The sequence below is a fragment of the Opisthorchis viverrini genome, assembly GCF_000715545.1.
Source record: "Opisthorchis viverrini unplaced genomic scaffold opera_v5_208, whole genome shotgun sequence".
Lineage (NCBI taxonomy): Eukaryota > Metazoa > Platyhelminthes > Trematoda > Opisthorchiida > Opisthorchiidae > Opisthorchis > Opisthorchis viverrini.
Window position 1 is genome coordinate 433,132 of NW_008751863.1, and position 13,356 is coordinate 446,487.

The 13,356-nt window shown below is 42.2% G+C and overlaps 1 protein-coding gene across 1 annotated transcript in view; it reads right to left on the reverse strand.

Annotated features, from left to right (window-relative positions):
• T265_08209 (hypothetical protein) overlaps window positions 1-10,742 on the reverse strand; it is a gene marked incomplete at both ends in the record, with an annotated part of 149,930 nt that extends 139,188 nt beyond the window's left edge. Inside the window, 2 exons of the mRNA XM_009173944.1 lie at window positions 10,230-10,571; window positions 10,715-10,742. Of these exons, the coding sequence (XP_009172208.1) occupies window positions 10,230-10,513 (284 nt within the window). The remainder of the gene's footprint in view (window positions 1-10,229; window positions 10,572-10,714) is intronic.
• Window positions 10,743-13,356: the final 2,614 nt, after the last annotated feature.

Consider the following 13,356-nt stretch of genomic DNA (forward strand, 5'->3'; position numbering starts at 1 on the left):
CAAAACATCCTACTGTAAGAAATCAGAACAGGACGTTTGGAAAGTACCAGTAAGCAACCGGAGTACCAAATTCTTTGTTAGCGTACACACCTTCGTGACTGAGCACCCACGTGCACCGTATGAATTTTAAACGAATACTAGCATGCTGTGAAGTGCTCCTGGAAATTTCCGTATACTCACTGCGAGAAGCAAGTAACTCAAACGATAGTCTCCATGCTTTAGCAACCAGTACAAGAAGATCATATATTCGAACGATAACTACAGCTATTAACAAAACATAATCCTGTTTCGTGCCCAGAAATTTTCATTCAGTCAGAAAAACTCACCATGTGACAGACATTCACCCGACACTGAGCAGAATACCCGAAAGTTATTAAGCAATCCGTGGAGATTTTATAAACCTTCGTAGGTATTACGAGTTTACTTCCACATCTATCAGGCATTTATACCAAAATGAAGTCTTTTAGAAGCTTTTCCAAATTTCCCTGAACAATGTCGGCCAGCAATGACGCGGGTAATTCGGTCTCCCGAATTTCCAGCTTGGAGCACTGATAATTGGTGATACCAAGCACGAGATGCAAAACGGATCCACAATGTGCGTAGAGCAGATATAAGACCGTGACATTCAATGTGATGTAGAGAAAATACGGAATAATGGGTAGCGTAGTTACTCTAGGGGCATAATCTTTGGCCTATTTACTACAGAGTACTAGCTAAAGTGTTTCTGAACAAACTGTGACAGCAAATGAAGAGCTTCCTAGCCCTCCCGAATCTCCAACTCTCTAGCTACTTCAGGTAAATCTTAGGGAGCTAACCCCCCTTGGTTTGTATATACTGAGGTCTTACGGCTACCGAGGAAAGGAATTATCGGTTATTGGGTCACTGATCTACTGAAGGTGGCACACCCAAAATTGTACAGTTTGTTGTTCATATACAGAGTAGCCACCATGCAAGCTCCGACCGGCTTTTTTGAGACCCGTCGTTGAACCCACACGATGACTTACCTCTTTCCCACCGTGTCTGACAGGCCACATTAGCCTGTTATCTCCCGTCCAAGTTTTGATGCTGGGCAAATTGCCCTAGAATATAGCGAAGTAAGAGTTGGCCGCGCTTTGGTGTAGAAGCAACGATGCTACACTGCTTAGGCAAACAGTGAAATAGGTGCTCTACAGCAAAACTTGAACTAATAAGCAGTGCTAAACGGATGAACCTGGCGAAGGAAAAATCCAAAATAGAGCAGTTCTGAACCAGCATACAAACTTCCATAGGTTTCATGGCGACGCCGGGACTGGAGGAAGTTCTCCAAAGGATAGAGGCACCGTTATTACAGAAGTGCAGGATTGATCAATTTAAACGGCTCATGGTATAGACGTCTGCTAATTCACTGTAGAAATAGACCCGACTCAGCCAGTAAAGCAACAGCACCGTCTGTGGAACAAACTAGACACGTTTGGTATGTCAAAAAGAACACGAAGGCTTGTTGACTGTCTTTTCAATTCAAACCATTTTCGAAGGCTGTGATAGGTAAGGGGACCTTAATTACGTTCCTCTGTCTTTTCTAACACACACAAGGCCATTGTGTTCTTGAAGTAGCTTGAAAGGGTACGTATTCCCAGTGCAAGTGACTGTCTACCATCTTTCAGATTAGCAGAAGGAAATATAACCGTCACAAACGAACCGCTAACGATACTAGATGAGTTGAAACAACAACTTAAGGAACCCAATGAGTATATGACACTGCGACAAAAAGGTGTACTTCCTGAACTTTTAAAAACTTCGAAGAACGCAACAGTTTTCCAGCTCTCGTATGATTTAACCAGTTATTTATATAGGTTTTATTGATTAATGACAGAAATGTGGTCATTATCACGCACGTAAACGTGGGGGGGGGTTGCAGAATACACTTCAAAACACTGACTTACAAACGATTCTTTGCCCTTCCTCAGACTAACAGTGAAAAATGGGTGATAGATTGCTCCTTCACTCAACCAATAACCAGCTGATCAACAAAAACCAGCACGGTCTCAGGAAGAGAAAAGCATGTACATCCATCAGAGGAATTTCATCAAAAGAAGCCTGAAGAAAAGGATATTTCAACAACAGCAACAGCGAGAACAAGCGGCCAGATGGGTAGTTCTATCCCAAGTCAAAAAGATAGCCGAAATTACAATCAGACTATTAACTCCAGAAAAAGCCTTCGTAGCTGAAAATGCGGATGTGGTTTTACGGAAATTGAGCTCGAGACGGAATGACAACCAAGACAAAAATAAGAGGAACAGTGCGATATATCAGATCAAATGCAGCAAATGCAATAAGTTCTGCTTTGGGCAAACTGGGAGGAAATAATGAACACAAATAAAAGGAAAAAGTGTGGTCCCTATCCTCGATATCCATACATGAAGATGAAGAAGGCCACAAATTTAATCTACAAAACGCAAAAATTGCGGAATGTGGAGACAGACATGGAATGAAATTTACGAACCATGGTACTCTATGATGCATTCGATTAACCGGCTCATTGAACTAGATTCAATTTACGAACCACTGAATATCTTTACCGAAATACTAAGATAGAGGCTAATATCGAATTTACAAACCAAGAAAAAGGAAGTTCCTTGAAGTCGGATCAAAGAAGGTCGCGAACTGCAACCCAGAATGGCCAAGGGCGGATACTGCTCTAGCCCCGACCATAATACGAGAACAGGGAGGCCAAGCCCGAAGGTCACGTGATCACTGATCAATCGGGAAAGCTGAACAATAAAGCAACCAGTGGAACGCCCTACCGAACAACCAATCCTGGACAAAGGTCAATCCCGGCTGGCAGCACGTATATTTTTGACACATGCAGCACTACTCCGTGTGCAAGCACAGACCCATCGGTATTCTCCACTATCCTCCCTAACAACGCACCTTGACTGGTAATGAAAACTTTACAATCAAATTGCTCATCGCAGCGAATAAAGCAACATTCATTGTATTCTGTCTCTTGGACTAAATCGCCAAGGTGGTCAACAGAGGATAAGTCCATATGTTCTGCCGTGAATTGCACAAGACTGGGACAGTTAATCAGTACTTAGTAATTTCATCGCTGTAGGTTTATTGAATCGGATACATATCTTCCTAAACCGAAGGAGGCTTCTGATTGTGATGGAAGGGGCAAATTATGCCATCTGGGCGCCGCAAGGCTGATTTTATCAACCTTTCATTTTCTTTGTCGAAACAGTCTATCTGAATCTGGTATCAAACTTTCTAGACCACAAATTTGCTGACGACATGAACGTAGTGGACGGCCCGGCGTAGTTGGCCCCCAAATTGATCCGAAGCTGATTAGACTTGCCATTAAAAGTAAGCGCAAACTTTTGAGTATCTCAGGAGACTGTGCCCCTGTAATATCTCTGGAAATAGCCTCAGTCATTTTGATATTTTTTGCGGCATCATATGTGACCTGAGATTGCCTAAAAATTAAATAATGAAAAGACAGCTTTAAAAGATCAATCCTTGAACCAGGAGATAAGAACTAGGGGTTCCCAACCTGTTGTCAACAGAGAGTGGGGAGGAACATATGGTACACATGTTTCGACAAATCGACAATACTCGAAATATATACGGAAAATGTACAATATTACAGGGAACTTCAACAGACCAGGATATAGGACCCCTCATTTGGACTGTCAAAAAATCACACTACTATTCCAAATATACAGCTGCGTCTTTAGGCGGAGCAGTCAAGCAACTGACGCATCTAACCTAAAGCGATAGTTTGTCCCGACAAAATCACATTTAAACATATGCCGCCTGTTAGCTTGCCCACTGTCTCTCGGATTAAGTGAAGACTTGGCAAGTCTTATGCACATGGTTAGGAGTTCAGGGCTAGGTTTCTGGTTCCAGTCCATCTCTCTTGTTTCCCTCGTCGCACGATCAATCCTTTCTGGAAATTGCTAACCCTCGCTAGACTCCTGATTTGCATTTTCTTCTTGATGACCTTCTCAACTGACGATGTTTGACCACTTGGCCTTGTGTGGGGCGTCGACCTACAATCGCGGCTGAGAAAACCGTATGTTCTTCCCTCCCAGACTAAAATGTGCGTCCGGCCTGTACACTTCGACACAACTACAACTGCCCACGAGTTGACACGCGTTTCTATTATACCTTGTCCCTAGTGACTTAGCGCAAGAAGATGGTCGAAGCTCTCATGTGCAAGGGAATTAGTGGGATTTTGTATCGCCGCCACTTGCCGCTAACGTATTCCGCGCTCTGTCCTGCAAATCTAGTTGAAAGTTTGGGCTGTTTTTTAGCTAGAATCGGAAGGGAGTAAACATCCATCCAACAACGCCCTTATTGTGCCTCCTCAAATGCTGAGGAAGCATTTGCAAGCTCCTCAAACAGGTCTACAGCCAATGAATCGGCCCGGTTTTCAGAGACTCCACAACATCACCAGGTCTTTGCTTCCAAATTGATTTTGTTATGTCACTCATCACATCATTTTAAGCCTGCAGCTTCGGAACGGTTTCAAGTACTAGGTTGTCGGGACGTGAGTGATTATTTGAAAGCGGTTCTAAAAATTCACACGGGTCAGTAACAGTTAATGCACCCTGCAAGAACGATACCATCATAACTGACAGCCGAAATGCCTGCATGCTTTTTATGTCAAGACATTCGTATTTCAGGTGTCAAATTCCGATAGAACTCTGAGTTTAGATGTGCGCTGTTCAAAACACCAACAGTCTCACGATTAAGTATGTGATTTAGAACTGGGTGCGACTTCCAGTAGTTTCAAATTATTGGATTATTTATTTTTCTTAATTCGAATATATCATCGTCATCAGCAGCAGCAGACTGATATCAATGTTTAACAAAGATACATCGCTGCCATACAGTCATGATTTATTTGAAAGCCTTATTGTGAAGAATAACGGTGAACGGGGAAGGAAGTTAGGGCTAGCTTACTACAATCACTCTACTTCTCTAAAAACTGGAAAGTGATAATGACAACAAGAACGATTAGCAGCCGTATCTCTCACATATCTCCAAACAGGCACAGTGAGGATCACACTGTCCGCATCCTGAAAGGCCAGTAGCATCGAAAACACCCAAACTTTTCGTAATCTCCTCCATACACCTCTGCAAGGTCATGGTTTGGCTACCTCTCTGCTTCCGCCCTCTTCCGCAAACAACGGCTCACCAAGCGCCATATACAGACTAACTAACGCAGGTTCTGGTGCTTGGCGCATTCTTCGGTGGAAGTTTCCGTCGGACAACCAAAAACTCACATTCTAATTGCCTCGTTATGGACAAGCCGGAACCAGTCCCCCATAGGGCGACGAAACACAAGTGATGCCAAAAGTCTCGTTACGACCGGGGTCAAGCTGATCCCCCCCGTTTTCAACACACAAATACGAGACCTTTTTGAAAGTTGGAACTATAACTGACTCTTTCCAGTTGTTTAAGACAGTCCCAAATACAGGCAAACACGTCAGACCTGACCCCATCTTCGAAGAATGCGGGTGGGAGGCCATCCGGACCTGAAGCTCGGTGGTACCTGAGCGAGCGAATGCAGTCACAAACCCCCGCCTTCACCATCCGGCTGTAGGCTCCAGATGAGTGGCAGTTGCTGGCCAGGATAATCGTTGTCCAAATTATTCGGTCCAAAGGTGGAAGCGTTTTTCCATACTCGAGATGGCTGTTCCATTCTGATCCTTGGCGGTTTCGCTCCCAGGTTGTTTCGAGGACTGGCAGCATGGATCAACTAAAATAATCTCTGGGCATTGCCGGCTTCCTGGGCCGCTTCCACTTCCTTGACTTACTTTGTCCACCAGACATCATGGGCGGCGCGCAAGCTCACTTTCCGTTGATGTCTGGTAATCCGTCGGGCCAAGTTATGTTCGGAACCAGTGGGGATATTTTCCCGAGATTTAAGCAGTGCCACTGTTCGGTTTAGTGTTCAGTATTTGATTGAACCTGGTAGCTCCGTGACACGGGCGAAATTCCCAGCACTGTGCAAAGAGGTGGCAATCTCGTGTTTCTACAGTCAAATTATGCATACAAATTACATGAAATTAGCAGATCTATAGAGAACGAGTGTATGTTATGCGACAGTACAGGGAACTCGTTGTTTTTGTGTCTACATTGACCATTTGTTTCCGAATTTTATTATGCGTAGATTATGAAATGTTCAATAGGCCGGACTTATTTGATGATAAAACTGCAAGCCACGTGTTGCCCCAATTGGTCTGAGAATTGCAAAGGCATTCGTTAAATATATGTTGTGTGATACTGCCCGATCGTACAATAATTGATGATTACAAACGCTCTAGTGTGGCGATACATTTACGTCATTTTACAATTCGGTGGTGTGCGGTTCTAGGTCCATTTAAAATTCTAGCTCTGTAGATTTAACCAGGCTTGTGCTAATAATTGAGGTGATGAGCCTGCGGATACCTCAGCACAGCACTCAATGTGTTCACTGAATTGTATCTAGTGTTCATATTGACTTTCAGCAGGACTGTGTGACTATTAAGGGGCATTTGAGGGAAAGCTGGGATTCCACTTGGTAAACGGTGAAGTTTAAGATGCAAATTCCTGTGTTTTTTCAGTCTACATTAGCAATCTATTGTGTACTTGGTATGAACCTTCATACTGTTTGACCAGTAGAACCTGCACATAGGGTAAAATCGATCGGACACGTTTACCGTCTTACCATGTAATGACGCTTACGGTAGGTCCGAAGTTCTGCGACTCAGTTCGCAACTCTGCCACCAACTAGGCTACCGGTGGGATTTTCGAATTCACGCCCTTGAATTGCTCTATAGCTTTCCGATTAACCTACATTTTCTAATTAAGCTAATTATTAGATCACCCACTGAGTTGCAACTCAGGATCAACGAACACGTGAGCAGTGGCGGAACAGCGTGATGAGCACAGTAGTAGGTTCATAGAAGCCCGTATGTCGAATACGAATTAGCACAGTTATACAGCACGTGGTGGAACAGACCGGTGAGTATGAACGGAGTAGAACGTCCTGTTATTCCACTCAATAAGGACTTGTGCAGTACAATCCGGTTATTAAAACGGATATTCATAGAGTGCTGTACTGATCAATCTAATAGAAAATAACACCTTTGATTTTCGGTCTACAGCAAACCACCCAAGAAGAAAAACAGTCAAAAATGAGGATTTCATTGTTCTAATTTTTCCTCCGATTGAAATTTATGCATTACCATAAACGATCGAAAACCTCACACATGCCCTAGGGACGAGCCAATTGTTGTTCACAATGGTCTCTTTTATAATAGACTTGTCAAGTCATCGTTTACCGTCAGGTTTACACATCAAAACGTTCTGTTATTATACGTCGGAACTAAAAGAGGAAAAAAGGCAAAGGTACTGGGTGTGCTTTGCGCTTGAGTTGGATTGATGCCAATTAACAGCAAGTTAAGTGTCAAGCTAACCATAAATAGCATCTGTACGTGAAGACGTCCAGGATTGTTTTTGTTTAGCACTATCAATAATTCCACCTTACATATGGGACCACTGGAACTCGAAACCCCGCGGAAACCAGGATACACACTGCATGCGAGCTCAGCTAAGGACAGAGCTTTTAAATTATTGTGAATTAATCAGATTTGGTGGGCGGGACAAAATAAGTCAGCGGAAAACGCGACCTGTGTGAATACAATTAAAATACGAAGAACACTAAGAATAAGTAAATGAGGGGGGAACAAAAAGCCTGTGACATTCAGGTTTCTCTAATGAATTTGGGTGGAATTTTAATAGTTGATTAATGATCTAATTGTGCCTTGCAGCAACATTTTGTACTATATGAACTGAAAGTATCCTATCTGACTCCCGAAACAAATAAATTTTCGTCGCCTACCTATTTCCTGAGGTCAAAAAAGTTCGAAAAAGCATTGTGACAAAATCCTCTATGTGCTTTTCTCACACCGAATCTAGGATTGACCGACGCTCGTGAGTGGCATGTTCGTTCCAAGTGATAGTCGTCTACAGAACCAGTTGTGCAAAATACCCCCAAATCGATTCATTTGCATCGATTAACGACTGAGTTCTGTCGCTGCATGTCCCACGGACTTTTTGAAGTAGTACCCAGATGTCAGAAATGTACACTTATGTTAGTTCACTAGCTAGTTCACGTGTGGGTAGGGAGCGCGATAGTTTCTAGACTGACTTTAGTTTCCATCGGGTGAATTTCAGTTAATTTGAGACTATTTTCGAATGATGAGGCATGTCTGGCGACAACAAAGCGTCTCCTTATAAGAGGAAAAGGCCAACTGCGATGAATATCTCAGATGAGTTGATAAGCACCGTTTGCCTAAAGTTTGTGACTGTCATTCTTAATGTACTTCTACCCATACCTGAATGACTGGAATAGATTCATCGTGTATCGAATTAATTGGGCGTACAACGTTTCCACTTCCGTCACAATGCAGTTGACTCTTGTGTCATGATATGAGGATCGATAAGAATGTGAGGATTTCGTAGGGTTTACACACACCTGCTGCTGTCAGTGTCATTTCACGTCTTGCTCATCCTATTTGCGAGCACCCACACAGGATATGTGAATAATTTCGGAAAGCAAACGTTCAATTTTGGAAGTCCTATGAACACGACCAAGTGCCTCAATAATCACCAGAGGTGAAAGCCAAACCCTATATACCTGCAACCTAAAACAACACGACGGGTTGTTCAAGATCTAGGAAATCTAACGAGTAGCAATGTGTAACCATATTCCAAACCTACGGGATGGCTCATCACTCTTCTGTGCTATTAATACAACATATGTAAACTGACTACCTTGTTACAATAGGACCAGATGGTTACGAATATCACTAATGAGTTTGGTGCTTTCATTAAGATTCTTCGTTTCTCGTTGGTCATCTACGTCTTGCAGTTAATCCATGGTGAATCCGACGTTACTAAAAGTAATTAGTTTTCTCCTCCTTTCAGTTTATGTTGACTTTATATGAGATAACTTTCTTTCCTCATAATAACCGTTAGTGTCAAGATTAGGGAGTGAGCTGTTTTTCAAAGACGTCACCTTACAAATTACATTAGAGTAATAAGTCAGTTATTTGCATCGTAAGAACAACCACTTCTAAAGAAGAACGAGAATTGCCGAAGGGTAAGATGAGGTCGGACGAAGACCTCTCTGAGGGCTTTTGTAGGGATCAGTCAGCAATCTGACGAAACTTTCAGACAATTCATTGGATTAGACAATACTGTATAACCTAAGGATCGTAGTTGAATAATCGGGCTGCCTTCGGTCGTACGCGTACTCCGTGATTGCCACATAATATCTGTTGTAGAGAGCTATATTTTCCCCGCTCACAATTTCTGGATAAGTTTCAGTTTCCGTCCCACTTTACTGTGGCCATTTTTCTTATTTATATTCATAGTTATTGCTAAGGCCATCGCTTGTTGGCGTGGACACTATGTCAAGCGGTTTCGCGGGCGTATAGGAGAGCAGTCTGGAAACTAGGTTTGAAATCTTCAAAACTAAGAATGAGTACAAAGTGTAAACGCTGAACTCGCAAACTGACAACCGACGATTCGTTATTGATCAGGTCGGTTTCTAAAACTGTTCATCGAAACTCGTTTAAGGTTTGATGAGTATCAAGTCATTTGGCTTAAACCTCTCTTCAGGACCAGATCACATATTTATAATTTTCGGATATTCATATCTCTGTTATCCGAAACCAATATTTTACTGTCTTATTATCAGTTTTGTTTTGAGTATGACCGTGGTGATAGGCAGTTATGAACAGAGCTCCGAGTAGACTATGTTTCACCTTTCTGTGTTGGTACAAAAAAAACAATTATTTTGTTTATCTGCTGATGTGGATTATGACGGGAGAGAAAGAGAACGAGGAGATACAACTTGCAACAACCGGATGGGACTAATCTGTTCTTGGCCGGCAATGGATTGTTTTTATAAAATCTACAGAAACAAAAACCTCAACATCCTTTCCAAAGATCGACGTGTGAATAGCCTCAGATTTGTTAAAAATCTTCCAGTTACTTAACTCACTGTAAAAGATTCGGAAATACAGAGCGTAATTTTAATTTTTAACTTCCCGAAATGTTTTCAGTTTTCACCCCTTCTGTACTAAGAAACGAATCAAATAAAACAAAGGAAAGTGATACCGATAACTAATGCGGGTGCCACTAAAGTTCAACCTCTAATTTTATCGGGGCCACGAAAAAGCGTGACTTACTCAGATGTCTCGTTCATCTCAAAAACACAGGAACCAATGATTGTTGCTGTTGAGTTGTCTGATATCTGAGAAGACTGCGTAGTCGACTCACTTTCCCCCAAACGATTGTTACATTTTGGATATGCCTGAAGGATTGGAATAAGGGAGGTTTTACTGACTCTGGGAGGCGGAGTTGGGTCGTTGTACTCCTCCTCTGTGAGGCCTACACCCGTGGCCAAAGCACTGGCGTGCCCCACTGTACGCTGAAGCCTTTGTGTTAGTTTGACACCTTGTGCAGCGGACATTATTTCAAGTGTTAGATACTGGTCTATTGAGCAGTGTTAAGGCATTCCCTTCAAGCATCTATAAGGAAGAAACAAGATGAACTGTAATGCATTGTTCTTTTCCAGCTAGACGCTTGGCGACAGACAAAGGCTTGATAGAAGTTGTGTATTAATTCTCAAGTGAGTTAGAACTGAAGTGGTATTTTCCAACTGGAAACTCACATAGAAGAAGACAAAACCACAATCCAAGCAGTCCGGCTGAAAACAAAAAGAAAACTGTTGTTTAAAAAATGATTTTCAGAGGCTTTGCCTACAATGTTTCCAAATAAAACTATGTGAGGCGGCTAGAAATTTCACAATTTTCTTGCTAGTATTGATGCTTTCTTGAAAATTCATGAAAGTCATCTGTGTGTGAACTTTCTTTCAGAGGACAAAAGCAAACCCCTTTGTTTCATGTGAGATGGAGCTAAAGGTCACGGCTGATGTTGGCTCGATCATGGCGCCAGATGACGAATGATAAGACAAAACGAAATAAGAACGTCCCGATTTCAGATGACACTTCCAGAAAGGCGAATTGTTCCATAAATACTCATTTAGTTTCCCATTCACTTCCTCAATCAAAGTGTCACAATTCGGGTCAACAGGGGAAGGAGGTGCACGACCACAAGTTTCTTTGTTCCGGTCATCTCCCGTGCTTGCTCATGCAAGTCTGTTTTGCGGGGATGAAACATTGCCCCATTAGCAGAATCTTCGGACATATTAGAATGCAATAAAAAGCTTTGGTAAGATTTCCGCAGGAGCCACATGGCAAACCTCAGATCAGGGATCCAAGTCTAGTTGGTTTTCACAGTGTTGTGTCGTAGTTTTCCGGTGCAAACCACTGTAAAGTTACACACGTACAGCGACTGCTCACTTCTGGTATCATTGAAAACTGGATACTTTCTTTTGACCATTGTCATGCAGTATGTGTGTAAATGAACCATGTCTGGGTGGTTAGCAGTAAACTTCCTTTCGGTCTTCCACCATAATTCTTGGTATCCATGGAGCAGCATTCATCAAGGAGTCATGGGGATGTCATTCGAACAGCTTCACGCGTATGCATTTGTGGTGAGCAATTCAGTTTCACATGAAACGCCTCGTTTCAAGAGACAACTCCTGGTCTGAAAAAGGTCACGGTTGTAATATGTGAAACGTCTGCACATTCTGCAAGGCCTGAGCACTGTTTGTTGTAACAGATTTCAACTAAGTCACTCTTTTTTTAAACAACCACATCTGTTAGTTGTTGAAATAGTCTTCATGTATCCGACCCAATATCGACCAGATTATTGCCCACCAACTCTATTATGAAATCAGTGTTCAACTTGCGGTGTTTCTCGTTTGGTCACAAAATATAGTTTCCGGAAATCCAATAACTCTCTCCCCAATGGTATACGAAGAAACAGAACCAGTGGACGATTGTCGATTTTTCCAATACTGTACTTTGTATCGTATCAGATTTTAGTATATTATGAGAAGGTGATCTGCGTTTACAAGTGGCTTGGTAAAAGCATTTTTTACAGAGTTTTCACTCGGTATAAAATATTCGGTGCAGGTGACCGACGAACTGCTTGACCAGTTTGCGTGTCGGGTTTCCGAGTTCCGTTTCCGTAGTGTAAAGGAACAGTTGCGAGTCATGGTAAATTTACCAGTAGTGATCCAAGGACAAAACTACGGAATTTGAAAGAAATTAACTCGTTGCGTACATCATGTAGGAATTCAAAAATGAAATTTCCGGGCATTTTCTACAGCTCAGGTGTGGTCTAAAGGCAAGACTCTCTATACAAAGCACAACAGACATTTGGCGGCAACATTACTATTAACTCTAATCTGGCGTGACATTTCACGATCCCAGTGTTCGATTACTTATCCAACAGGTAACCCATATTAAAGCTGATTCGCATAAAAATGAGGCCGGTGCTACTTCCATACCCACCTCCAATTTTTCTATCAGACCGTAAATCCTGACTTACAAAACTCTCAGCAACAAGTTGGTTGAACAATCACTGGTGTATTTGATGTCTTTTTTCTTCTCGCTAATCATTTATCGCCATCTTTCCTTGCTTTAACAGACTGTCCTGTTTTGATTGTATTAAATTATGTACAACATTCAGTACCACGCAAACTGAAAAACTAAGGCTGAAAGTTCTGTCATACCCTTATGGCTTACGAGAACCAACGACGCTCCCGTTACAAAGTAACAAAATGAATATGTCCCTCGGTTACAAAAATATTGTGCATACTGAAAACACTGGTTCCCATTCAAGCCAGAAGCGTACATGATCGATTGAGTTATGGTCGGAAATCCCGAGCTTCAAAAAAGCCTCACAATGTTCAAAGATTCATCATACTTCACGTTGCACTTAGATCAGGTTATCGAGATGCCGTGTTTCAAGCATAACAATGTCATCGAATTTTCTACGCGGAAAATTAGGCCAAGTGTTGACAAGTATTTTAGTAAATTGGGCATACGTTGTGAGAACTCAGGGGAAAGCACCTTTTGAACCATCGATAACATTGTTTTTGTCAGCGGTTTGATACCAGCAGTCGTCGATTTTGTGATTCCTCCATAGGTCTAAGCAATGCACAAACGCTCTCAAAGAATCTCACTTAGCTGTACTTCAAACCAAACAATCCCTATAAGAATACCTGTTTACAGTCCGATTTTTGTGTGGCGGCCACAACTAACGGAGAACATTGGCTTCTGGAGTCCAAGAAGTTACTCATGAGCTACCGAAATTCACGTTCATCCCGAATGGACTTGTGCTTTCCAAACCCATCAGTTATGTAGAATCAATTGTATGGGCAAATTGGTTTAGCTACTTGGC